Source organism: Zeus faber (genome assembly GCF_960531495.2).
Source record: "Zeus faber genome assembly, chromosome: 6".
Classification (NCBI taxonomy): Eukaryota; Metazoa; Chordata; class Actinopteri; order Zeiformes; family Zeidae; genus Zeus; species Zeus faber.
Window position 1 is genome coordinate 21585989 of NC_137201.1, and position 27123 is coordinate 21613111.

General features: G+C 45.6%; 2 protein-coding genes across 4 annotated transcripts in view; one reads left to right on the plus strand and one right to left on the minus strand.

Moving 5' to 3' along the window:
• Positions 1 to 161: 161 nt before the first annotated feature.
• elk3 (ETS transcription factor ELK3) lies at positions 162 to 17904 on the plus strand. 2 transcript variants are annotated; one of them, XM_080001997.1, is made up of 5 exons: positions 162 to 753; positions 7361 to 7569; positions 9505 to 10317; positions 14254 to 14376; positions 15676 to 17904. In XM_080001997.1, the coding sequence occupies exons 2-5, from the start codon at positions 7363 to 7365 to the stop codon at positions 15772 to 15774; spliced, it is 1242 nt and encodes a 413-aa protein (XP_079858123.1). In that variant the 5' UTR covers positions 162 to 753; positions 7361 to 7362; the 3' UTR covers positions 15775 to 17904. The 2 variants fall into 2 exon arrangements, with proteins under 2 accessions (XP_079858123.1, XP_079858124.1); XM_080001998.1 differs by lacking the exon at positions 162 to 753 and adding an exon at positions 1035 to 1040.
• Positions 17905 to 19002: 1098 nt separating this feature from the next.
• LOC307231411 (cyclin-dependent kinase 17-like) overlaps positions 19003 to 27123 on the minus strand; it is a 37912-nt gene continuing 29791 nt past the window's right edge. Inside the window, exons 9-18 of one of the 2 annotated variants that reach the window (XM_080002105.1) lie at positions 26826 to 26888; positions 25979 to 26102; positions 25555 to 25675; positions 24089 to 24186; positions 23846 to 23951; positions 23059 to 23112; positions 22617 to 22659; positions 22097 to 22187; positions 21863 to 21940; positions 19003 to 20976 (exon numbers count right to left, since the gene is read on the minus strand). In XM_080002105.1, the coding sequence (XP_079858231.1) occupies positions 20939 to 20976; positions 21863 to 21940; positions 22097 to 22187; positions 22617 to 22659; positions 23059 to 23112; positions 23846 to 23951; positions 24089 to 24186; positions 25555 to 25675; positions 25979 to 26102; positions 26826 to 26888 (816 nt within the window). In that variant the 3' untranslated portion in view covers positions 19003 to 20938. The remainder of the gene's footprint in view (positions 20977 to 21862; positions 21941 to 22096; positions 22188 to 22616; positions 22660 to 23058; positions 23113 to 23845; positions 23952 to 24088; positions 24187 to 25554; positions 25676 to 25978; positions 26103 to 26825; positions 26889 to 27123) is intronic. The other variant, XM_080002106.1, reaches the window with a different exon arrangement.

A 27123-nucleotide genomic window follows, 5' to 3' on the forward strand; every position in this document is an offset into this window, starting at 1 on the left:
GGGTAAGGGTAGGTTCTAATAGTGGATAATATTTTTCCCAGGGAAATCGAAAAGCCCCCCCCCAAATGAGCAAGGTAATCCGATTTTAAAAATGATTAGTATTTTTTTAAAACAACTGAACATTTCTCTAAGATTCTCTCTTCCGTAGAAATAACAAATAACATTTATATAATCATATTTTGGACCTTTCTTTATCATTTTTTTTTTTTTTTTTTTTTAATAGATAAACATGTTCATGGGGTCAACTCATCTCGAACAGAAAACCCAGAGTACATGACAGAAGCACTCAACAGGATAACCTCCAACCCCTGAGCCCTTGCCGTGGACAATTTGTGCGTAACTTCGACAAGGGCGAGCGGAACGCACACCGCGACAAGATGGCGGCGGCACCGACGCGTCCGGTTGCGCGCGTCGCCGCGTCCGGCTCCGTCGCTGCGCCCCCTGGCGGCAGACCGCGTAACGGGCCGAGGGGGGGGGGGGTGACGTCAGTCGGAGCAATAAGTTGCCATGTGTGTTATAATCACGCGTTCGCGGACGGAGAGGAGGAGGAGGAGGAGGAGGAGGAGGAAGGGAGGAACGCGGTGTTTACTCAGACTGGGAGGAAGTGAGCCGGCTGGTGTCTGCTCCAACTTCCTGCCGGAGACACAGAGGCAGGGTCCGATTTCACCCGGGGCCAGTAAGATGGAAAAACTGGACTCCATACGAGCGTCGTCCTAGAGCTCCGCGGCGGGGGATACACGGCAGACATCGCAGGTAACGTACGGGCCAGCGGACGCCGCGTTCTCCGTCGGAACCGCTCGGGTTCCCGGTTCCTCGGAGAGAGGAGGAGGAGGGGGTCGAACCGCGCACTTTGTTTCGCGGTCCGGTCAGCGACGGTTCCCGGACGCTGGGCGAGTTTTACCGCGTCGAGGCGGGGGGGGGGGGTCACCGAACAAAGTCCGTTTCCAAACTTTTCTCGCCCGTGTTTCGCCCGCTCCGCGCTGTTTTGGGTTTAGTCCCGAGTAGCTTCACCTCCTTCCGGTCCGAGCAACACGTTGAGGGTGAGTCAGTGGAGAAAACAGAAAAAGTGATTCAGACGGAGCGAGAAAAGCCCGAACTGTGTACGGGTGCGGGGAAAGCTCGGCCCGCGCCGGGACCTCGGTTAAAAAAGAAAAGCAGAAAGGAGAAGGGGGGGGAAAAAAAAAATGAAAAAGCTGGTATTAACGTGGACGCAGCCATTGGGTTTTCCAGCGTCTGAACAGGAAGAGCTGCATCTAATCTCATTAAGAGTTTCCGCTCAACACTGCGCCGCTTTGTGCGCAATCAGAGCATCTGCATTAAAGTGAAAATCCGCGAGGTTCGTTCTGCTGAAAGACAACGCCGCGTTTCGAAACTTTGCCCGAGCTTTGCACTCGTATAAGACGCGGAGACAACGGCGACCTGGCGTCCGGTCCGGCGCGCGCTATGCGTGCGCTCGTCTTTATGTCGACTCCCTTGTCGGTGGCGGGGTCCGCCACCGCCAGAATAGCGAGGCGGCCGTGGAGAATTGGATAAACTTGCGGGTTGTGGTCGGTAAATTGTAAAGGTTGACAGTTCGCTTAAAAAAGAACAGCACCCTTGGATGGGGGGGAGAAATAATAATAATAATAATAATATATATATATATATATATATACACACACACACACACACACACACACACACACACACACACATACATACACACACACACAACCAACCAGGGAAAAAAACACTTCCTGTTCATAGCTCCTTTTTGAATTTACCACCAAAGTGTAAACCCTTTTTAAGATTATTATTATTATTATTTTTTTTTTAATCCGTTAGTTGAGTTTTAGACGATATTTATTTAACCGACACTTTCTTTTTATTTTCTATTTTTTTAAATAACAAACAGCCGTTTGATGTAGTTGCGGTGTGCGTGCCCTCCTCTATATTCTGTTTGCATTGTTGATGGCGGGGTCCGCCACTACCCCTCCCTTGGAGAATGCAGAGATCGGGGAACAAGCGAGAAGTGAATTTGATAAACCAGTGAAGCGAGCTGTGGCCGGTAAACTGTCAATATCGACGAACATCCACAAAACAGAACGGCACCCTCTGATGGAGTTGCAGTTTGGAATGGAATTCTGGGACTTATAGTGTAACTCACCAAACACAGTCATGGATTTCCACTTTAAGTCACATTTTATTTATTCACTCCAAGAGCCACATTGTGCATCACAACGCCATGTTTACCACAGTTGTTTTCGACAGCGACGGCCGTTTGCTTTTATGTGTCTGTGCAAAATAGAGAAGCGGAAAAGGGGGCGACGATCTGGTCGCCTGACCCTCCCTCGGATGTTCTGACGGAAGTGTGGCAGGATTGGGGGGAAACGCTCGTCCGCTGTGGGATCCCCTCTCCTCGCCATTTGTCCTTGAAAGTTGAATGGCAGGAAGTCCTGACTTTGACAGGGCTGTAGTTTCACATGGCAAGCTGAAAACTCAGGGGATATCGTGTGTCGGAAATAGATCTGTGTGTGTGTGTGTGTGTGTGTGTGTGTGTGTGTGTGTGTGCGTGCGTGCGCGCTTTTGTGATGTAGACAACCGTCACCACCTCCATTTTTATATTTTCCTCATCTATCCGCAGCCGGCGCTTCACTAATCCTTTCACATCAGAAAATGATGATGAGGAAAAATACTAAAATCCAGCCGGTCCTTGCCTGTCTGGTCACAAACAGTTCCCCAGTAGAGTGTGTGTTGTAGTGGCAGACAGCAGCTCAGAGGCTGCACATTCCTCTATTAAAGGAGAAACCCACCCTGGGCCCGTCATACTTCCTGTGGAGAGAGGGCCAGGTTGAACCGCAGCATATTTCTGGCTTGAGCTGTTGTTCCTCCTTGTATTTTTTTTTTTTTTTTCTTCTTCTTCTGCTGCTGCTGCTGCCACTGCTGCTGCCGGGTAGATGAGCGTAGTGTAATGCCGGCTGCATTACACTACGCTCATCCACACACTGTTCTATTCATCCAGCTCCACTGCCTTACACGGCAGTCTGCGCCGCGCAAAGCACTGAAACAACACAGGATGGACATATATTAAGGAGACGGTAATATAGAGTCCAAAGCCATTATGCCGTTATGTTGTAAAGTTGCAATGTCTTTGCAATTTCTGCGGTTGTACATCATTGTTCCACAAAGTCTAAAAACTTTTTTTTTTCTGAGCCTAATTATACTTTGTGTGTACTTTATACTCTCAGCTGGACGGGCTTGCAGTCGCTGACACTAAGCTTTTAGAGGCATTTGCCAATAGGTCTTTTTATTTTTTTTCAAAATTTTTTTATTTGCCCGTAGTTTAGTGTTAGTTGCCCCTTAAAAATGTTGTTTGTTAAATTGTTTCGAATTAGGGATGCAAATTTATAGGAATTTCCTTAATCGATAGCTGTAACAAACAATTAGTCGATTAATTGACAACATAAAAGCTGATGACGTCATCAAGCGGTGGCGCGTGGGGAGCGACATGACGTCGCGCACCTCGGAGTGTTTCTCCTCCTTTCAAAATGGAGAATTAAAAAAATAATAATAATAATAATAACTTGCCCATTTCGGGCATCCACATGGCACATTCTGTTTGCCCAACTGACACATGACTTGCCCCAGGCAATCGGCACCTGTTAGTGCTGACTTGATGGGTTGTCACGGTTGCGATTTAGAGCCGGATTTATGCAAATGATTGCTCAAAGGTGATTGGCTGAAATCCAGGTGTGAGGTCACACCTGGGACCAAATCTGATTTACTGGTTTTGTATGGTCCACCGTCCACACAACAAACTGGTTCTTCACTCGGCGATGGTTCTTTGTTGATCCAAACTGCCTTTTCTAAAACAACATTTAAACATGCAAACCAGTCGGTGCATTGGTTTGTCTGGGCCTCATTCGGTTTCCATGCACGGGTTATGTGGTTGTACATTTCGCCAATTTCGTGGCCGTTCTTGTTCCCTGTATTTGCACTAGTCATTGTGTCGCAGTTGTTTCCTTCTGTCACCCAACGGTGTATTGACAGTTTTTGTGATTCCCCTACCGCTGTTCTCTCCCCAAAACCTTGAGCCTTAGATCAGGCAAAGGCAAGGGAAAAAAACAATCCTGGAAAAAAATCCGGTTCCATAAGTCAGCGGAGAGTCGGGTCATTTTAAAGGTCCCCCATTGACCCGGTTGTTATACCTAAAAGTTGGCAGAAATCAGACATCTTCAATTTTTCCATTCCACTTTTTAAAAATATTTGTTGAATCTTAAAACATTTTAGATTTTTAGCCCTTTGCGACATCGCAGTGTTAATAAGAGAAATGGTTTATTTTATTTATGATTTTTTTTTTTTATAGTAGTAGTGGCCATGGTGGAATTTCCAAGTTCAAATATATCAAGGATCTCCTGCCTCTGGCCAGTTGAATCTGTGGTTCATATAAATAAAATCAACCTGCCACAGAAAACAGCCTCTTGTTACAGTGGAGAACTTGAGGGTCTTGCACATTCAATATAAATATTTGATAAACCTGCCATACCCTCCTGAAACTTTTTGATACTTTTTTTTTTTAAGCAGCATCAATTGTATACGTGCCTCTAAGAGAATATGTGAACTATGACGTGAAAAAAGGGTAATTGCAAAAGCAGCTAATGGGAGAGTGGAGATGATGTGAACACTAAGCCATTTCTGAGCGTTTTTCACTACCACTAGAGCTCATATTGGACTTATTTTCAACAACACAAACATGTACCCACAGGTCTTGTTAACATACTGTATGTCTTCCCCACACAAATATAACCATTATTTTTAGGCATTGTCCGTGGGTGTTTTTTTTTGTTGTTGTTTTTTTCCTTTTCTCTCCCCTCAGGAAAGCACTGTGAAGTGTTTATAATGGTTCTGGCCTTCTTGCCACGCCACTGTGCAGAGCTGTTTGTGTCAACAATGACACACACGCCGCATGTCCACCATGGCCACCTCTGAAGGCTGTTGTGGCCACTGGGGTTGAGAGGCTCAGTGGGAGAGGTTGAATGGGTGTTGAGCTTGAGAGGAGTGGACTTGGTCCAGAAGTGCTGGGCCTGAGACCAGGAGTGGGCGGTCTATCAATACTAAAAAAAAAAAAAAAAATGGTGAAAGTAACATGAAAGTGAAAACACATACACACACTCTTTCTAATATAAATAATTAATATAGCTGCAGGCAGCAATACACAGGGTCCAGCATATTCATGTTAGGTACATATTACAGTTATTTGTATTACGTGAAATCCATCACAATTTACTAAACGTTCAAACATCAAGCATTGTGGACTGATGTCGGGTAGTTATGTCCATAGTTTATTTTAGAATAATTGTGACTGACCTTCAGAGTGACCTGGACATATGAACGTAACGTAATTACATTCTTGGAATTTGATGTATGCGACTTTAATGACATTATGTACGAAGCATTTCCATGAAGCATTGTGAAGACAGGTCAGCTCTAAATAATTGTTCTAAATAGCTGAGTCTTTATTGTCTTATATTTTTTGCTATTTTTTGGCCTCTGTAACAATGGCAAAAACAACTTCAGTTATTACTTTTCATAATAATAAATATATTTCATTAAAAAATTACTTTATTGTACTTATTCTGTCTTATGTGTGTATTGTAATGCTGACAACTTAGCTGTAGGAAAATGTTTATACATGACGTGTATTACAGTCTTTTATTTTTTATTTTCAATTATATATTATCATTCTTATCTTACCTTGAATGCATTGAAGTATCCGCGGTGTCCGTGACGGGAGATGACGTCTCTGTGTCGTGTTATCACGTAGATTTCCGATAACAGTTAAAAATTACGTAATGTGTTTGTAAAATTTAGTTGAGTTTACTTTACTTTGATTACATTGTCATTAAATTACATTTCCATGAAATATGAAAAAAGGTTGTGGTATTTCTATTGGTAATTACCATTTCCCAGCTTCCATTTTTCCGATGCCTTGTTGGATTCTGAACGCCTCACTCAGTCGCGCATTTCAGTGCTTTCCAGTGAACGTCCTGACAAACCCTGTAGATAACTGTTAATTGTAAGAGGCTATATAAATATACACGTAAATCAATAGTTTTCACGTCGAACAAGGACAGAATGACTCAGTCCACCCTGGACACGGTCCAACTGGACATTCTCAATCGGAATCTGTACATTTATAGTAAATAAGCGTCTTACTGTAAATTTCACTTGTTCAATTTCAAACGACACGTGTGCCATGTCTGAATATTTTGGGTCAAATTTGTTTGGTTTTTCACTAATATCTGCTACGTATGTGAATCGATTTGGATTAAATTTAAATCACGAGATCCTTCTTACATAGTGGTTTAAACAACAATGTTTATAGCTTACGCCAAAGTATGTCTTCCAGTTAGCTTTAGCTGGGTTGAACATATTTCAGACTGGCACGTTGGTCTTAAAATCGCTACATTTTTGTTCAGTTTTTCGCTAATATCTGCTGTATATGTGGATCGATTTGGATGAAACTTTGATCACGAGGTCTTTGTGACAGCATGGTTCAAGACGTGAAGCGTGTTCATGTGTTATGCCGAAGTTGGTTTTCCAGATAGTTTTAGGCTTATAAATTCCTTAACTACCTGTGGGCTGGACCCCTAATAATTGCAGTAATAATAATAAAAAATAAATTATTATTTTATTTTGTCGCAATTATAAAAGTACGTGACCTCAGAGGGATCCATGCCTTCCACAAATGAATCCTCTTCATGTGTAAACCAACGGTCTGGTGTATGGAAGATTCTCCATTGCCGTCACTACTCTGAAAAATAATTTCCAGTGCTTGTTGCCTTGTCAGCATCTTCTTCGCCATTTTTCTTTCCAAGTACAGCTGTTTTCCTGCACTTTGGAATAGTTTTCACAGTTTTTTTTTTTTCTTCTATACAACAAGCAGTTGCATCTGGGTATAAAACTTAAAAAAAAAAATGAAAATGACTGACGTCATTTTTCTTTTTCTTCCCCAGTTAGTTAGTTAGTTGTCCTGTTGGCTGGGAAAGCCCAGGGCATGATGACATCACATACAGGCAACGTTAGATCTGTAAACAAAATGATTAGGCTGAGACAAAAAGAAAAGCATTGGATGAAATCCATCCAGACGTCCATCAACTAGTGGAACTGACTAACCTACATGTGTGATCTACGCCTCAAATTTTACGTCGCGATCTCTAGTTTCCAGAACTGCTCGCAGCGTCGCGGTTCTATTTTTATGAGCGATTGGTGTGTGGGGGGGGGCTTTGCCCACGGGATCATACTGTGTACACTCCTGTCGTGTTCAGAGGAGAATTGAGTTGGGAATGAAACGAATCCGTGCGTCGGCTTGTGCTTCTAGGTATGGACAGTGCCATCACCCTGTGGCAGTTCCTGCTGCAGCTCCTCCTGGACCAGACGCATAAGCACCTGATCTGCTGGACCTCCACGGACGGAGAGTTCAAGCTCCTCAAGTCGGAGGAGGTGGCCAAGCTGTGGGGGCTGCGCAAGAACAAGACCAACATGAACTACGACAAGCTGAGCAGAGCCCTGCGCTACTACTACGACAAGGTATGTCCTGCCGTTCCGTCGTGGTCGAGGCGGCGATTCTTAACCTTTCCGTTCATATCGAGGAGCCTCGGGTTTTATATCCATTAGAACACAGACTCCATGTGACGACTCTCTGGCAGCCCAGTCTGAGAGGATTTTTATTGTTTGATATTATTTCATTCAAACTTCCGCACCTTTCTGAAACAGTGAAATTAGGATCAAAAGTCATTATTGCACATTCTCTGATCCAGCTAATGTCTTGTGAAAGAAATAGTACTGAAGTTTAACTATTAGTAATTTTGCTGGGGACCACCTGGAGACTCTGGAAGGACCGCTGGAGGTCCCCAGACCCCACATTGAGAACCAATGACAAAAACAACAAACAAATGGGGAAGAAAAAAAAAAAAAAACTAGTTGATGTGACACTTTCCCTCAGTGCATGACTGCATATTAAGCACTACTGGTGTGATACATGTGAACATTATATAACAGTAATGTGGACATTTTAGGGCTGTCAAACCATGGTTCAATATTTGAATGGTATTCGAATTGTAAAAAAAAAAAAAAAAAAAGAAATTAGAATCTTAAAATTAACATTCGAAAAAAAATGCAGTGTTTAAGCAAAAATGTATTTTTTTTATAAAAATGTTGCGTGTACATACGTCCACACAATTGTCTCTGTGTGTGCAAGTGAATGCACTTGCATGTGAATCTCCACACACACACACACACAAGCCAACTCCGCGGCGTCACTGGATTTCTGTCAACACCGCGGACAGGAATGGCCGGCTTTTCATCGCGAGGATTACAAGCTGTCCGCCAAACGACGTTTACAGATAAATTGACCCGTTTTATCTGCAAAGATTTGCAGCCGAATAACATCTCGCGGCGTCTGGATTTAAAGATTTAATCCGCAAGCTTGACCCAAGGTACACGGTCCCAAGCCGCCCGACCGTCACCGACGGAGTTGGAATGTTCGCTAATGCAGAGATTGCATTTGCCACCGGCCCGTGAGAATGCGGGTGGGAATTCTTTCAGAAGCTGAAATCAAATACATGTAGAATAAAAACACACTGTTTTTATTTGCTTTGTTTGAGACGTTCACCCTGCCCCCACACACATTTTAAAATTGTAAAAGATATTCAAACTGCTGTGCTTTTTTTTTTTTTTTGTCTGGCATTAATATTCACTTGATACGTGATTTTTATTTATTTATTTATTTATTTTGGCCAATGTTGACAGCCCTAGAACATGTAATAGCAGCAATACAAATAATCACAGTAAGTAGTGTTTGTTTGTTTTTTTTTTTTGTTGTTTTATTTTGTCTTTTTGCAAGACACAATCCACCTCATCAGGTAAATTTCCTTTTTTTTGTTCTCTCTACTCAACATAAGATTGAGGGCAGAGTTTGTTGTTTACGTGGTCTTTAAGCTGAGAAGGACAGATTATCGCAACATCCTGTCTGCTTCTGCTGAATACCCCTTAAACCAGTTTATAAGATAAGATAAAGCCCAGGGGTGAAATTCAGGTATTATAGCAGCAGAAGCAGCTCAGAATTGAGGAGTAGCACTATGGTAACTAGTGAATTCAATATGAGCATTTTTAGAAGGGGTTTCACTTTTAACTATCTTATTTATTAAAAAAAAAAAAAAAAAAAAGGTCTCATTTTTATATTTACTCTTTATTAAGATACAAGATGTGTCTCTTAAATAGCTCAGCTTTTGAGATGCTGGACGGTATTTCCCTAATTTCACAGGGGCTAGGCTAGTTGATCCCCTCTGCAGCCATGCATTGAGCTAACACAGTTAGCATGCAGCCTGTCGCTCTCTCTGTACTGGGCAGACAGGGATGAAATTGGTATCGACTTTCTCGTCTGAATCTGGATAAGATGGACAAAAATAAATGTAATAATTAGATGAACTAAGAATAACGTATCGATCCTCTGCTACCTTACAGAACATCATCAAGAAGGTGATTGGCCAGAAGTTTGTCTACAAGTTTGTGTCCTTCCCTGAGATCCTGAAGATGGACCCTCAGGTGGTGGAGATGGGCCTGGCGTCTGGCAGGATGTCCCTGGAGGGAGAGGCCCTGGACCTGGACCTGGAGGTGGAAGAGGAGGAGGAGGAAGAGGAAGACGACAGCGAAGCCCAGAGGAGAACCCTGGCCACGCTGGGGGCTCAGGCGTGCCGGAACGACTACCTTCGCTCGGGCCTCTACTCGTCCTTCAGCGTCAGCTCGCTGCGGAACCAGCCCGAGCTGCTCAGGGCGCTGCGCCACGACGAGCCGCGCTCTGTCATACGCTTCGGAACCAACGGCAGAGAGAGGACGCCTCCTCCGCCTCCCCTGGCCGAGTCCTATGTCTCTTCGCGGCCGTTCAAGCCCTCCCCTCCTCGCTCCCCGCCCTCCCCCCGCACGCCGGCCCCTCGGCCCGGACGAGGCTGGAGCCCCGTGGCCGAGGAGGACGAGGACTCGGAGCAGGGCGCCCAGCCGCTCAACCTCTCCTCCGGGCACCGCGAGCGAGCCCTGCAGCACCCCGACAAGAGGAGCTTCTCCCTCGGCAGGAGCAGTTGTAGCAGTGGTAGTACTACTACCGGTAGTAATAGAGGTAGTAACCAGGGAGATGGACTTCCATCAAAGAGCAAAAAGCCCAAAGCTCTGGAGATCTCCGCCCCCTCCCTGCTGCTGGCAGGAAGTGACCTGGGCTCCATCGCTCTCAACAGCCCAGCGCTGCCCTCCGGCTCCCTCACCCCGGCCTTCTTCACTGCACAGGTGACCCCTCCTGTCCCCAAACTATCTAGATTATTATTGATATTATTATTATTATCCCCATTGTTATTTCCGGGGATTTTTTAAATTTTTAATCTTGACGTTTCTCAGTCTAAAAGTACCTGGAACACACCAATGGCAGAACGCACAGGCATGGTTGAGGTCTCGTTAGAACCAGGACATTTCAGACGTCTTGTTTTTTAAGTTTGTACTATCGATGTACATTTGGAAAACCGTCATGATTTTACCCGAAGTAAAAGAACGTTGAGGCAATTTGATTAGTTTCGGGGCAGCCCGCTATGTGACATCACCATTCGAAGTTAATAAATTCAAGCCTCGTCTCTCGGAACCCACTCGCATCCAGCCACTTGACACGTAGACAGACAACTTGAGCCGATGCTGCGTTTAAAGGAAACTCGGAATACCTTAACTCGCGCTGTGTTTCACAAAACCCCTTTATTTAAAAATAATCATGTCTTTATTTATACACAATTTGTTTAAAAACATAAAATGTACGTTAAAAAAAACAAAAACAACGTACCTCCACCGGACCCAGGACACATCGGATTGGGAGTGCCCCTTGATCATAACAGATTTTCCTCAGTGCGACCCCGCGAAGTTCCATCGCCCATGGGCGGCGAACGGCCCAGAGCGACAGGGAGTGTATCACCATGAACTTGGAAAACTGTACCTAACACGACCAAACTGGACCCTGTGTATTGCTGTATTGAAAAATCACGCGGTGATTAAGTTGCAGCTCCGACGGCACCGGCGATGTGCCCGCTAGTAATGCGTGTGCCAGCGACTGGGTCCCCGCACTCGACGCGCCAAAACAGTGTTTTTATTGTTTTTATTATTATTATTGTTTGATTACGTTACGTCTCCTTATCGAAACAAGTGCATTTGAAATCAAACCATGCGTAACGGGGACACTTTCTCCGTGACTCTCTCCCTGATCACCCCCTCTCCATGCGTTATGCGCAGGAAATACTCTTAATGAGTCAAACGAGCCGTGCCCTGTTCCCACACCGGGCGCGGACAATTCACACACATAGAAATATATTTATCATTCCCCTTATTTATAATTCCCTGTTAAAATGTTGTCCCTGTGCATTTTGTAAGCTTCAGTTTTTATCCTGTTAGTGTAATGCACACTGACTGACTGGTGAATGCGAGATCCGTTCCTCATGCACGTTACGTGGACGCCCACGTGCAACTTGCAATCTGTGATCTGGCATTAAAAGTTCACCGTTTCGCCAAAGACAACAAATAGTGTTTTTCATTGTAGATGTATTCACTGTAATTGAATCAATGTGAAAAAATGCCGTACGCAATGGGAACACTTTCTCCATCACTTGCCCCCCAAGAACTCAACAACGAAGATAATATTGTGTATTATGATATTTGGGTGGGACTGCATCACAATATCAAATTTTGGATATTGCCCAAGCCTAACTGCTATACACTGAAAATTTGAAACACTAATTTTCCGTGAGTTTTTCTTTATTACTAGATGGCGGGGCACATAATCAGCATATGTAACTAACACATACAAATAATAAATAAATAGATAAAGATAAAAGGGGCCCCTCAATAACGGTTACCTGCCTGGTTGCCCACAGCAACCAGATCTTCTTCGGTCTGGTAACCCTGTCAACCACTTTTCAGGTGTAAAAATAAAATAAGCGTAGTGTTCCTCCCTATGTTTGTAAAGTTTTTCCAAGAAAAATAACTTGTCCTCACACATTCATTCACTCTGTCAAAAACAGCGAAACAGGTGAGTATTGCAATATGGATTATAAATAGGATCATTATCACTCAATTACTAAACAATTACAATTCATCCTGCATGCTGTTTTCTGGCCCTGCTCACTTTCCCTCACATCTATTATTATTATTATTATTATTATTTATTATTATTATTATTATAATAATAACATTTTTTTTTATTATAGCTTATGGTGTGATGATGATACCACGGCCCTCCAGTAACAGCAACTACAGAAAGACATTTCTCTTATGTATCATTTTTGAGACTTTAAAGCGGTATAACCTAAATTTACACCGATCAGCCACAACATTAGAACCAGTGACAGGTGAAGTAAATAACATTGATCATCTGGTTCCAATGGCACCTGTCAAGGGGTGGGATGTATAAGGCAGTTGGTGAACAGTCAGTTCTTGAAGTTGATGTGTTGGAAGCAGGAAAAATGGGCAAGCGAAAGGATCTGAGCCACTTTGACAAGGGCCAAACTGTGATGGCTAGACGACTGGGTCAGAGCATCTCCAAAATGCCAGGTCTTGTGGGGTGTTCCCACTATGCAGTGGTTAGTACCAGAAGTCAGAGAAAGGACAACCGGTGAACCGGCGACAGTCATGGGCACCCATGGGATCATTGATGCACGTGGGGAGTGAAGTCTAGTCCGTCTGGTCCCATCCCACAGAAGAGCCACTGTAACACAAACTGGTGAAAAAGTCAATGCTGCTATGATAGAAAGGTGTCAGAGCACACAGTGCATCACAGCTTGCTGCGTATGGGACCGGTCAGAGTGTCCATGAAGACCCCCGTCCACCGCCCAAAGTGCCTACAGTGGGCATGTGAGCATTAGAACTAGACCATGGAGCAATGGAAGAAGGTGGCCTGGTCTGATGAAGGCTCATGTGGCTGGGTGGGGGTGTGCATTGTTTACCTGGGGAAGTGATCCACATGACATGTACCACCTTCCTGAACATTGTCGCAGACCAAGTACATCCCTTCATAGTAACTGTATTCCTTGATGACAGGGGCTTCTTTCAGCAGGATAATGTGCCCTGCCACACTGCAAAAATTGCAGAGGAATGGTTTAAGATACATGACAAAGAGTTCAAGGTGTTGGCTTGGCCTCCAAATTCCCCCAAACTCACTTGGATGGAGCATCTGTGGGATTGCTGGGGAAAAACAAGCCCGATACATGGGGGTCCCACCTGGAAACTTCCAGGACTTAAAGGATCTGCTGGTAATGTCTTGGTGCCAGATACCACAGGACACCTTCAGAGGTCTTGTGGAGTCCATGCCTCCACGGGTCAGAGCTGTTTTGGTGGTACGGGGGGGAGCTACACAATATTAGTGGTTATTAGTGATGGTTTTAATGTTGTGGCTGATCGGTGTAATAAGCAACAAGCCCAGAGAACTGAATCAACAGAATTTATAGTCCTTGTAATCCGCTGCACTCAAGTTGGGATTCAGGAATGAAAAATTGGGTTTTGATTTGATCTTAACCACACAACCACCGACTCCGAGGTGGGGTGTGCTATTAATGTATATAATTTTTCGCCGGGGTGCGTTGGCGCCCACATCAGAGGTTTTGTTGCACTGCGATCGACGCGGGTTCCCGCTGTTTGTTTACGAGGTGCAGAGTGAGATCAGAGCAAAACAAAAGGGATTTACAGAAATGCTCCGGCCTGCGTGGGGACGGGAAGGAGGCCCTAAGTGATGCCATATGCTCCAATAATTCCATTAATGATGAGAGTTCCCCCCCAGCCGCCCACCCCCACCCCCCAACACTGGCTCACTTCTGCGAGGTGACACAGGGGAGAGGGGGGAGGGGAGGGGGAAATTGATTTCATATGTTCCTCCCCAACCTCCGAGGCTAGGGACTCCTCCCCCCCCCCCTCCCCCCTCCAGCGTCAACAACCCCCACCCTGCCGCTCCCCACCCCACCCCACCCCCACCTTTTCCTCCAAGCCTCACATCACCCCTGGATCCAGGGGAGAAACCACAGACTTCCTCCCGCTCCGCCGGTTTGTTGTTTCTTACGCCAATAAACCTCCATTTAGGGTTTCAACCAAAAGCCTCCTCCAGCGAACTGGTCCCGCTTTAAAAAACACACATTCTTAATTTATTCACGTGTTTGTTTATATTCATAATTATATTTTCTCTCTCTCTCCCTCTCCCTCCAGACTCCCTCTGGCTTGTTGCTCGCCCACAGTCCGCTCCTGTCGGGGATCCACTTCTGGAGCAGTTTGAGTCCGGTCGCTCCACTCAGCCCGGCCCGACTGCAGAGCCACAGCTCTCTGTTTCAGGTGAGAGAGATAGAGAGAGATGAAGAGCTAGAGTGGGGGAGGGACAGTGCGGGGGAGGCAGAGCGAGAGAGGGAGGTAAATAGAGGGATGCAGAGAAAGGGCGGTGTAGAGGGGGGGGGGGGGGATGACGTGAAGAGCTAGAGAGGGGGAGAGCGAGGTGGAGGTAGATGTAGAGGAACCAGGAAGGCGCTCTGAACGCTCTATTAATGGTTTGTTTACCTCTGCGGCTGCAGAGGAAAGTCCCCGTTACTTTCTGCTGATCTGTGTAATAAGACCAATCAGCAGCGATTTTAGGAAATATCTACCTGTTTAACTGTGGATTAGGATAGAAGGCTTTGTACTGTTTTTCACATTGGATTAGATCAGAGAGATACTTCATTCATCCCACGGGTGAAATTGTGATAATAATAAAAATAATAATAATAATGAAAATAAACCGATTTGCAATAAACCAAATAAAAAAACAATAAAATACTCATCAACAATTCACATTCTGACCCCACCCTAATTGCGAAATGACGCGCAAGAAACACTTTTTCAATACTGTACATTTTATAACATCCCATACCTGAAAGATTATGCATTAACATTGTTTTCTAGGATCACAGTGAAGACTGCTGTGCAACGTTGCGTTTTTTTGGGACGTTTTCTTTCTACGTGTTGTTTAAAAAGTGGTCTTTTCTACCTCTGTCCTTCTGTCCCTTTGTACCTGGTTCAGGTCACATTAGTTTCTCTACGTGTCGGTTAAAATTTGGCCTTCTTCTTCCTCCGCCTTTTACAACAACATTTAATCTGCTCTGCATAATAAGTTTAATGTTCCGTTGGAGACGTGTTTACGCGCTCTGCAGACGGTGCGCGGCGCTGCGGTGTCCTGTTTCAGGCTCGAGAGGAAATCCTGCGAGTACTTCCTGTTTGAGCCCCTGGGAGCCGCTCTGAACTGGGCGGACTGGTTCCAGCGCTGCTTCTCGTTTACCGAGCACACGCGCACGCACTTGCACACGCATGCACGCTCGCGCGCACACATGCACGCACACGCACGCACACACGCACGCGCAGCGCTAACTGGGTTTCTTTGTGTGTGGAAAGGGAAGAGGAAAAGAAAGGGGGAAAGAAAAGAAAAGCAGATTAACTTGTGTGTTTGTCGCTGGACAGATAGGGGAGAGCGAGAGGCTGAACAACAGGAAGCAGAGCGGTTCGTCACCGGAAACCCCTCCCCCCTGCTAAACCCCCCCCCCCCCCCCTCGTCTCTGTCTCTCTCTCTCTCTCTCTCTCTCACTCGCTCCCTTCCTTCCGCTGCAGTTCCCCAGCCTCATCAACGGACACATGCCCGTTTCCCTGCCAAGCCTGGAGGGAACATCCGCCTCCCTGCTCCTGTCCCAGAACACCCACCACTCCTGATGTCCCGGTCTGGTCCTGGTCCTGGTCCTGGTTCTGGTCCCAGTCCCGGGGAGGTCTGTGAAACAAACACAAAAATAACCCCCCCCCCCCCCCAAAAAAAATAAAAATAAAAAATCTCTGGACTTTCTAAAAGTCTTGATCTAGCTGTACGTCTGCTTTATGGTTCAGCGTGGAGGCGGGCGCCGGTTCTCGTCGCCGTGCAGGTGGAGCTCTGGAACGCTAGATGGCGCCGTCACACTTTTTTAGCGTGGAATAAGCATACGGATCCTGGATATTTCACGACACAAATGTAATTTGTTGATATTTATAATTAGAAGGTGACGTGTCGTATAAATTGACGTTGGCCTCTGCTCCGCATGCCCTCCGCTTTGTTTCTCACCGTCAGCGGGAAAGAACTGGAAGCACGTAGCGGGGTGTGCGACCAATCCCAGCCAGTACGGCGGCGCGGAGACCCCCGGCGGCCGCTCCACGCAGAGCGATAAAGCAGCTTTGACTTGGTAAAAACACCTTTATCAACGTTGGTCGAAATGTTAGAAATTTTTGCCCAGTTGTACGGCAACCAGGGTTTCTACTATCGATGGAAAGAAAAAGGAAAATATGAGAAGTTTATATTTTTTATGGATTAATTTAGGGCGAAAGCGCACATGAATAATGAGCTCAACCTGGCGCAATGAGCCAATATTGAACAAAAGCATTTCACAATCACACCAGAAACCGGAGGTTACGACTCAAAGCGGAGAGCTCGGGGTATTTTATTATCAATTAAGATACATGTTTCCCCTGGTGGTGACTGACTTTAATGTTGGACCATCGTTCGTATTTTTGATTCACTTCAAATGGTCAACGCATGTTCCCCAGTGACCTGAATTGATTTTGTTTTTCCGCCAACAAAGCGTGTTCAATTATTTTAGCTTTTTCCATATTTTTCTTACCCCCGGAAACTTTCACCGTAGAGACGTCTCCGGACCCTCAACGTCCGGTCCAATTTTCCAGTTTTTCTTCAAGTAGAATTTGAGCTCGTTACGATCCTGTTTTTGTCCATTTTCCACTTCATTAATTCATAAAAGATTTAATTTGATATCGCTTTTCTTTTGTCTTCCCACCACTGATGGTACATTTCCTGCCCCGCAACTGATACCTTTTTTTGTTTGTTTTTTTTCTTTTTTCCGTCAACGTTAAAGATGTTTTTACCTCGTTAAACCAGTTCACACTTGACGCCTATTTTTATTTTTTTTTGTTGTTGTTTTTTTTTTTAAATAGTCTGTTCCAAAATCTCCTCTCTGTCGTCGTTAGTTTGCTCTCATTGGTCTAAATGTTGCTTGCGATGAAAGATTCTTTATAAACGATCGTGTGTGACCTCACCTTGTTTTGCACTTGAGATGCTTCGGATTTCAGCAGTCGAAAGCACTTGGTAAAAGCCATACGCCGCCGGGGCGTCTCCGCCACGAAGTCCGAGTGGCCGCTTAACCGCCAGACGAGTTAGTTCTCTTTTACGTTTGTTTTATGCCACTATGACGTGTAGAAGCCAGGAATAGTGGAACGTCACATTTTGGTGAGACGGTTAATTTCCCCTCACCCCAACTGATGAAAACATTTTATTTATTCGTACAAATTCTAACATTGGCTCAAAATTCCCATTAAATTGAAACGGAAACGAAAGCTATTTTGCAAAATGATGGGCCTTCTTGTGACGGCTCTGTACGCCGGACGATATCGGGCTGAAATACGTGCGTGTAACCCGCCTGTAGTGGATTTAGCTGAACGACGGCTAAACACAGTTTGAGAATTCTTTTGAAAACATCTCTTTTTGTTTATCTTCTAATGTTCATTGCAGTTGGAGACTCAAGTTTCCATTTTTTTTTTTTACGTGGCATTGTATGTATCGTATGCACTGTGCTTCAGAATTACTGGCTGTGCCTTGGTCTCTCTTTCCTGTTTTTATTTTTCCTGTTCTTATTTTCTGTTTTTATGAAGACGAGATTTCAAATCAAATGAAAACTTTTGTATCTCTTGTAATGTTTTTTTATTTTTCCTTTTTATACTGGACTTGATATACAGTGTAATCTGTATAATTTTGTATTGGTGAAAAAAAAAAAATGTAATTTTCAATAAACAAAGCATTGAATGCTTGGAGTGTGTGTGTGTGTGTGTGTGTGTGTGTGTGTGTGTGTGTGTGTGTGTGTGTGTGTGTGTGTGTGTGTGTGTGTGTGTGTGTGTGTGTGTGTGTGTGTGTGTGTGTGTGTGTGTGTGTGTGTGTGTGTGAGACCCACCCACAGGCGGTCTTTGTATATGACATAGTTCAGCAATTGCCTGGAGCCTCGTGAATCTGTGTGGATGTTTTTAGTTGTTTTTTTTGTGTGTTTTTTCTCATTAAAAACATTTCCTTTGTCACTCCAGCGATCGGCGCTGTGCATCACTCACTTTCCAAAGTCGTCCCAATAATTAGAACAAAGGCGGTTAGAGAACTGACTGGTCGGGTGGAGGACAGGAGACACTAGTGTATGGGTGGGTGTGCGGCCATGCCTACAACACAACAGACCAAAATGGAGAGGTGTCGTCTGAATCCATAACACAAGATGGATCGAGCGCTACAAGGATCATGACCAACCCAATATTCAGTGTCGGAGGACTTGAGGGTTGGATGCCGGACGAGCTTTTGAAAGCTGGCATACGGCGGAGGAGGAGGGGAGGAGACCGGGCGGAGCGGTGGTTCCGACGCTGCAGTCGCAGGTGCAATTCCAAACTTTTTTTCCGTCCACGTCCTGTTCGTTAAATCTGATCATTGGAAGCCGACCGCGCACCGTTAAACCCGGTGGCAGAGAGGCTATACCTCTGTCGAAGGACTTGAGGGTTCGATGCCCGGTGAGCTTATGAGGCGGCACCCCGAGCGGTTAAAAACACGTAGAAAACGCCTGGAGACGGGAACGAAACGCGAAGGCGGCGTGGCGGTTTCAGATGGTGCCTGGTGCTGTCTTAACACGTTCAAGTCCTGTTCCTCGGCTCATATTATTGAAGGAGACGACCGAGCTCATTAAGACTCAAAGCAACAAGTCGTCGGATGGGAATTTCACTGTTGCACTTGAGGGCTCGATGTGGAGTCGTTTTGCAAGCCGGCACAGCGAGGGCAGGGTTAACTTGTTGGGGGGGAAAAAACAAGTCCTTAATCCTACTTTAGAATTCATGATATCACAAAAATTTTGTTCCAATGGTTTTTTTTAATAAATCCACTTATATTTACATGTAGGAGTACGAACAGGATCAATCCAATTTCTAATTGACACCTGTCCGGTGTAGAGATCCCACCGGTGACTCACGGTTTGGGTGTCATGGCCTCTCGACTCTTTCCGAGTCTCTGTTTGAGCCTGTGAGTCGCTGCAGTTAGTCACGAGCAAAACAAGAAAATGATTCTTCTGCTGGAGTGACTCCCGACCCTTGAGTCATTTAATTTAGTATTTATCATATTTATATTATTTTTCTTATCCCATTGTCTCTTCTGAGTGAGGAGCGTTTGAATGGTTCAGTTAGAATTCTCATTTAGCTTTACTCACTGAAAAGACCTCAGGCTCAATAGTTTGAGCCTCACACTGGTCCTGCCTCGGGCCTCCAAATCACCACGACCACCCCTGGTGGTTTTATCAGAGACAAACCAATGTAAACCAATATGGGATGTTATTTTATTCATAGGTTTAATATTTTCTCTGGAAAAAAAAAGAAAAAAAGAATCAAGCTCAAATACAGAAGGGCATCTGCACCAACATGCCAAACTGATAACAATTATCCACAAAATAAAGTTAAAGTATTATACAAAACATCTGCTGTAACACTGTTAAATAGACGGAGACTCGGCCTCTTATTTATTCACTTGGAGCCTAAAAACGACGCTGAAGCTTCGGGGCCGTTCAGCGGAGCAGGCATGCAGCACCGCCGGGAGCCAGCTTTACACCAACACCAGGACTCAGACGCTGGGAATACACCTCCACCGCCCTCGAAAAGATGGAGGGATGAAGGGGGGGGGTTTCATGCAAGAAACTAGAAGTGAGGAGGAGGAGGAGGAGGAATGGGGGGGGAAGGAGAACTCTGCGATCAAATCTCAAGTCGTCTTGCACTTCCGAGCATCATACGTCATTGTTTTTTTTTGAAGAAAGAAAAACAAAATGCCTGCGTCAATAATTCTCCCAACGTCTTTGTTCGATGGTCGCGGCGTCGACCGCAGCGTCACGGAATGATAAGCCAGCGTCTTCGAGAGAAGGGACTCGTCCTCCAGTTGGGACCATCATCGCCCGTTCCCCGTCTGATCGTGGCTGTTTTAGAACCCCTTAGAAGGAAACAAAAGTCTTTCTTTCTTTTTTAACAAAAAACCTTATTTTTCAATCATTGGGAGTCGATGCGAGTGATCGGCGTCCTTTAAATTGATCCGGTGTTGAGAGAATAGCTGCAATAGGGCAGTCGTCCCACAGCTCTTCTCTCAAGACCGGATCCATTTAAAAAAAGAGGCTGATTCCAATCGCCCAATGATGGAAAGACAATCTGAAAATAAAAAAAAATAAATAAAAAGACCAAGTTTTCCTCTGAAAACAGCCAGTGAAGGGTCATGGAGAGCGATGGCTGCGGCTGGAAACGGCAAAGCAACACATGACGACACACATGATGAAAAACTTCAAAGTCCGTCCGTCTCAACCCTCCTCCATCGCTCTGAGGAGGAGTTTCAACTAAATGAAAATGAAAATGCTGAGTCACTAAAAAAAAACAAAACAGAAGAAAAAAAAAAAAACACCACTTCAAGAAGAACAAATTAAAAATCTATACACATTGCATGTTTTCCTTAAAGTGACTGAGTCGGTTAGAATTCTAAACAGTAGTTGGCTTTAGCAGCAAATTCTCCTCCCAATAAATATAAATGTATATAAACAATGTCTCTCTCTCTTGCGGGCCTGGTTCGCACCGAGCCTTCTAGTGGCGAGCGCTGCGGGTGGTGCCCTGGGTGGAGGTGGGGTCGGGATGACTCGGGCAGGGTGGGGGAGGGTGAGGGGGGGGGGGGGGGCACGGGGCACAACGGCAAAAGAGTTTGTAGTTTTTCCCCCGAATCGAAACGGCTGCCCCCTCCCACGGCCACGTCCGTCTCCGGGCCCCCGGTCCGTGTGCGAGACGGCTCAGGAGGAAGATCCTAAAACAACATGCTCTGCCTCCTGCTCTTGCCGTTACCTGAGTGAGAGGAACAGGAGAGGGAGCGTCAGGACACATTGGCTGAATAAATCCCTATTCATTTTTTTTTTTTTTTTTGTTTATAAGCGCCGGCGGGAGTTCCGTCTCTTCCCCGGTGCGCCGGATCCTTCCGACGCGAGCGTTTTCTCTTTTTTGATGACCATATCATTGTTCGATATTTTGAGCCACGGGTGTCGTTCGTGCACATATACTTCAAGCGACAGCGGCGTCTCTTCCCACAACCAAAAACAACCCATCATTTAACGAAGAACACGACCGTGCAAACAATTCAAATGGGTACACACGCGAACAAATAAACATTACGGCAACTTTTTCCTCCCCTTGTCCTTTTGAAATAAACAGTAAACAACCCGTCGGGCGTTGGGAGACATCTGCTACTGCGACGGCAGATTCGACTCCTCGTGCAAACTTTTTCCATGAGCAAGAGAAGAGCGATGCAGGGTTCGCAAACGATTTGCCCGCGGCGAACAAAGCGCTTTCGGTGACTCATGGCCGGGGAGTCGCGTCGCCAAGAGCCCGAGAGCGAAGCGAGAATGACTCATGAATCGCCGAGGGTTAAAGTAGCGCCGAGCGGAGGCGTCTGGCTCGGCGTAGGTATTGGACGCGGCCGCTTGGGCCGCGGGTTTTTCGGGAGGCGCGGTTTCGCATCGCTCAGGGAGTGGGTCGCCCCTGCTCGCCGTGCGTCAGAGCAGCGAGCCAAACCGACAAAGAGATGACGCGTGACTCGTCCGCAACCGGCTCGAGTCAAAACCTACACACAGTTTTATACCCGTTTAGTACATTTTCTCTCTCCCCCCCCCCCCCCCCCCCCCTCCCGGGTCAGTTTGCCTCACGGCTGATTCCGATCACCGCCTTTGCCGCTCACCTGACTCTGGGTAGGAGGAGTTCCGGTATCCCGGGTCCCTCTGCAGCTGGACTTCCTTCAGTGTGAATATGGAAATGCCTGCCAGACGACAGCGATGCGAGCGGGGAGTTAAAACACAGCGAGCGGATAATACTCTCTTTGTTTTTGCGGCGGCCCTTGGCGCGCGGGGCCGCGCATCCCCCAGAGTAAAAACCCCGAGCGGCTGCCAAGTCTGAGTTACCGCTCGTTACTCACTCTCTGGCAGCGTGTGCACGCGTGGCCCCAGACTCCTGAAGTAGCACTGCCGCATCGCCTCGTCGGCGGAGATCCTCTTCTTGGACTCGTACTGGATTCGGGGGCGAAGGGAGGGAAACATCCAGTCGTTCAATGAAAGGCGAAAAGAAAAAACGCCCAAAATGCACAATGAAATTCTATCGCTTCAATTTCCTTGTTACAATTTTCGAGCCGATCATCGCTGTCCTGTTCGGAAATGAAGGAGCCACCACAAATGAACTGAAATGCGGAATTTCTGCACCAGACTCTGTTCTGTGAAATACTTTTGCGATTAAATGAGAAGTTGGGAGCGGTTCTATATAAAATTTCTATGTATAAATTTTCATGTAGAATGAAAACCTTGAGCCGTCCCCATCAGAACACAGAATCTTGAAATCCTGACACAATGAGTCATAATTCAGTTACTTCCACTGTGGCCAAAAAGGAAACATAATGTGTCACAATACGTTGGTGAACAAGCGTCGGACGAAGAAACACTCACTCTCAGGAATGACATCAGCAACTCCATGCCGTCCGTGTCCAATCTGAGAGGGACAGACAGAGAGAGACAGAGAGAGAGAGAGACAGAGAGCGACAGACACACACAGACAGACAGACAGGGAGGGGGAGAGAGAGAGAGAGAGTGGGAGAGTCAGCGAGAGAGGGAGAGACAGAGAAAGGGAGACAGACAGAAAGAGGGAGACAGAGAGACAGACAGAGAGAGCGAGAGTCAGAGAGGGAGAGACAGACAGAGAGAGGGAGAGACAGACAGAGAGAGGGAGAGGTGTTGGCGGGTGTTTGCAAGGAAACCACGTCAACTATTCCACAGGATTTCCTCCCAGGAAGTGAGACACTGCACACAGGGCGAGCTACGTCTAACACTAGAGCTGGAGGTGAAGCCGGCTTGTTAGAGCAGCGTCTGGAGCTCTACGTCTCTGAGGTACCTGGGGCTCGTGAACAACACGGGTTGCTCGCTTCCTTCTCCGGTCATTACGGGGCTTCGGTGGGGGAGGCGGCGGGGGGGGGGGGGGGAAAGGGCGTTCAGAAAAGTTAAAAACGGGGCTTTGACTCCATCGGATCTTAATTTCAGAAGGTACCAAATAAAACATGGACAGGCACCGTTCACAGTCAACCTGATGAGGGCCGTCACCATTACCACTTCAAAGTCGGCCATTCATTGTTAAAAAATAATTTAAAAAAAAACGCATAACAATACACATAATAGTCGTTTCGAAGAATAATTTCATTTTCTCGTTCGTTAGAATTGTTTTGCTCATCAGAATAAAATCGTCGTGACAGAACGATGGCAGGTTTGAATCAGATGGAGCTTCGGTCGCAGTAACAACTCATCTTTCCTGAGATAAAACAAAATGATCATAATTCTAATAATCAGCAACGACAACTTGTGTTTTGCATGTTTGTTGCACTGCTTCGAAACATGGAATTCAAAAACCAAACAGGAAATACTTCACCCCCCCCAAAAAAAAGCGATGTGACGGCGGTCGTGAGCAGGACCAGGAGATAACGTTTACGTCGTTAAATAAACACATTTTTTTTAAAATGTGAGCCATCGTCAGGAAAATAGTCATAACGTAAAACGCTCTGACTAGTCGACCCAATTTGACAGTTTGATCAGTGAAGACAACGCTTCGTTAACCCCCGGGGGGAGGGGGTCCTTTTAAATGTTTATCCACACGTCCATGCCGCGATGGCCTCTGACCCCGGCCCTACCTGGGTGCGTGGTTGATGAGCGCCTGCGTCTTGTATTTAGGGAACTTGTAGGACTTGAACTCGTCGATGGAGGCGATTCCGGGCCAGGTGTCCTCCGTGGGCGTGCCTGGGGGAGGCATGGGGAGAAAACTCAATTTTTATTTTTATTCAGGCAGCTGAGGGGCAGCTTTCCGCCCCCAAAACGCCAAAGCTTTATAACGGAGATGAGGCCGTCGTTCCCCGCCACCAGGGGGCGGCACTGACCCAGCAGCCGGAAGATGAGGTGCAGCTCGTCCTCCACGGTGGAGCCGGGGAACAGGGGTCTGCCGGCAGCCATCTCGTAGAAGATACAGCCCACCCCCCTGACGGAGAGAGGTCAACGCGGGTCAATAGAAGGGCGGGGTCACCACCCGAAATGTAGAATATGAGGAGCGCTTTGCCTTTAATCTGCAATGAAGGCAGCTGGAGCACACGGGCGGCACGCACCAGGAACCAGGAACCAGTTCAACAAATGCGACATAAACAAGCATTTGACTTACCAGTACTACCACTACATTATTATTATTATTTACTATTAGTACTTTACTTTAACGTACCTGCCACCGATCCCTATAGTGCTCATTGGTCAGCGCAATGACTATTGTTTATTGATGTGTGCACACATTTTATTTCACTTCAGGATCCACTTTCAACAATAAAGGAGAATGAAATAAGAGAGGGATGAGGAATGAAAGGTGAGCCTCCAGAACCTTGAACATTCTCTTCGCTTCCCTTCTGTTCAGTTGTTTCTCTTGTGCAGTTATAATTATAAATCATTATTATTAGTGGTACTGCCACTATTACCATCAGTGTTAGTATGTTGTTTTTTTGTTGTTTTTTTGGTGTATATGCTTATTTCTAACTTTTAGTTAACTGTTCAGGGCTTATTATATTTCATGTCAGGTTTATTGTTATTTCTATCTTAAGTTCACCCTTCTGCTTCACAAGTTATTGTAAGCTATTATATTGTTATTTTGTTATTATATCTGTCGTTTGTCATGAGGTTTAGTGTATATTGCCATATTTTTATTGTGCACAGTTGACTGTGTTAAAACAAAGTACATTTTTCCATATATTGCCATTTTATTTTTTTATATATTTTTTCCATTGCTCTATAAGTATTTTGCTACTGTTTTGATGTGAGCTGTTGAGACATTTCCCTCCTGGCATGAATAAGGGGTCTATCCATCCATCCATCCAGCCATCCATCTAGTGATATTATCCTTCTCTGTGTTATTATTAGTACAGCTGTTAGGATTATCACAATTCCATTGTTTTCAACTACAATATTTCTACCACACTGCTGCTTTATTTATACTGTTATATTCTACTATTTGGACTTTACTTTAGTGTAACTACCACCTGCCATATTGGGTTCACTAGTTAGAATAATGCTACTCCCTGATGACACACACACACACACACACACACACACACACACACACACACACACACACACACACACACACACACACACACACACACACACACACACACACCACAAAATAATAATAATTATATATAATTATTATTTTTTCATTTTTAATGTATTTCTTTACATGATTTTCCCGTGCGTGTTTAAATCAGCTGTGTTTGCGTTTGGGAGGACGTGCTGGTCGCCGGTGGGAGGCCCGAAGTGGACAGGGCACGAGTGGTGTTCTGTGGACGGGCGGTGACGGTCTCCCACTCACCACATGTCGATCTGAGTGGAATACTCAGAGGAGCCCAGCAGGACGTCCGGGGGGCGGTACCACAGCGTCACCACCTCGTTGGAGTATGTCTTGGTCGGGACCGACTTGGCCCGGGCCAGGCCTGCGAAACCACAACACACACGCACAAATAAAACAACTTCCGTTTTCAGAAATCAGTATTCCAAATTTAAACTCTCTGTAAAAACCTAATATTGATCAATAGAACCTTGAAAATATTTCTAATTCGTGCGCAAGAGTCTCTATAATGTATTTTGCTTCTGCAGGATTTTACAAGAAAATAAAGGGGGGGGATCTTTTCCATTCCTAATTCTCTAATCAATTTTCTTTTGATTGAAAAATAATAACCCAAACGGCGTTCATTTCCACACACGAATCCCAACGATTGGCGGCGTTATTTCCGTACCAAAGTCGGCCAGTTTGAGCTCCCCCCGGTCGTTGATGAGCAGGTTCTGGGGCTTCAGGTCTCTGTGCAGAACCTTCCGCCGGTGACAGTATGCCAGACCTCGCAGGATCTGGAAGAGGAAAATCTAGGAGACAAAAAAAAGCCGCCCACGTCACATTCTGGAAGGACTTTGAGGAACGTGCTGTTAACCAGCTGCGACGTTCAGGTACTTAAAACGCAGCTGAGCTGCCGCCAGCTTAAAGTCTTCACTAAAATGTATCTTAATAGAGCATTTTTAGATGAATGTATGTATGTATTTATAATGTTAAGCACAATTAAGTTTTAAGAGTATTTCTCCTTTCACATGTCAACAATTAGAGTGACCGTGATCACGATACATCACGTCACTGATTCTGAACCTTTTTTTATATAATGGACCCTAAATTAGAAACGCATTAGGCATTGAGCCACGGACCCCATAATATTTTGTCCTTGAGACCACAATCTGAGAAACCTTTTATTGGTAGATATGACTTTCTGTCTGTATTCTAGTTAGGCACATAACAGTGAAGCTAGGAGTCATTATTTTACATCCTCTGATGAGGCCAACCTCTTCTAAATGTAATAATGGGGAAGTTCAGCTATTAATCCTATTTGCTGGGGACCCCCCGGGGATCCCCGTCCCCCACGTTGAGAACCACTGCTGTATCTGTCCACTGAAGGGGTTGAGGTTTTAAATGACCAGCACCCTCCTCCACCACCAGGGGGCAGACTGGCAGTGTGTCTTACCCACAGACCAGTTGATTCGGGGAGCAGGGGGGTGGGGGCTGCACAGAACCTGCAGGTGGACGAGCAGCCAGAGGCTCACCTTGACATTCTGCATGCTCAGGATGTTCCCACAGTCATCCATGTACTGCTTTAGGTCCTTGTCCTGGCGAAGGGAGGAAGAGGAAGATGAGGATGAGGAGAGAGGGAGAGGAAGATACTCGATCAAACGAGGGAGACTAGCCCCGCTGAGCTCTCATAAAAATAGGTCAGGGCCGTAAACGACGATACGCAACACGTTCACTTTGGTATTAATGAGCAGAGTGGCGGGTGGGAGAGGTTTTGGATTTTATATTTTAAAGAAAGAAAAAACAAACAAAAACAAAAAGAAACTATGACTC

Coding starts and splice junctions, on each gene's coding strand:
- elk3 (XM_080001997.1), top strand. CDS start 7,363: ATGGACAGTGCCATCACCCTGTGGCAGTTCCTGCTGCAGCTCCTCCTG. Junction 7,570..9,504: donor TGCGCTACTACTACGACAAG/GTATGTCCTGCC, acceptor GCTACCTTACAG/AACATCATCAAGAAGGTGAT. Junction 10,318..14,253: donor CGGCCTTCTTCACTGCACAG/GTGACCCCTCCT, acceptor CTCTCCCTCCAG/ACTCCCTCTGGCTTGTTGCT.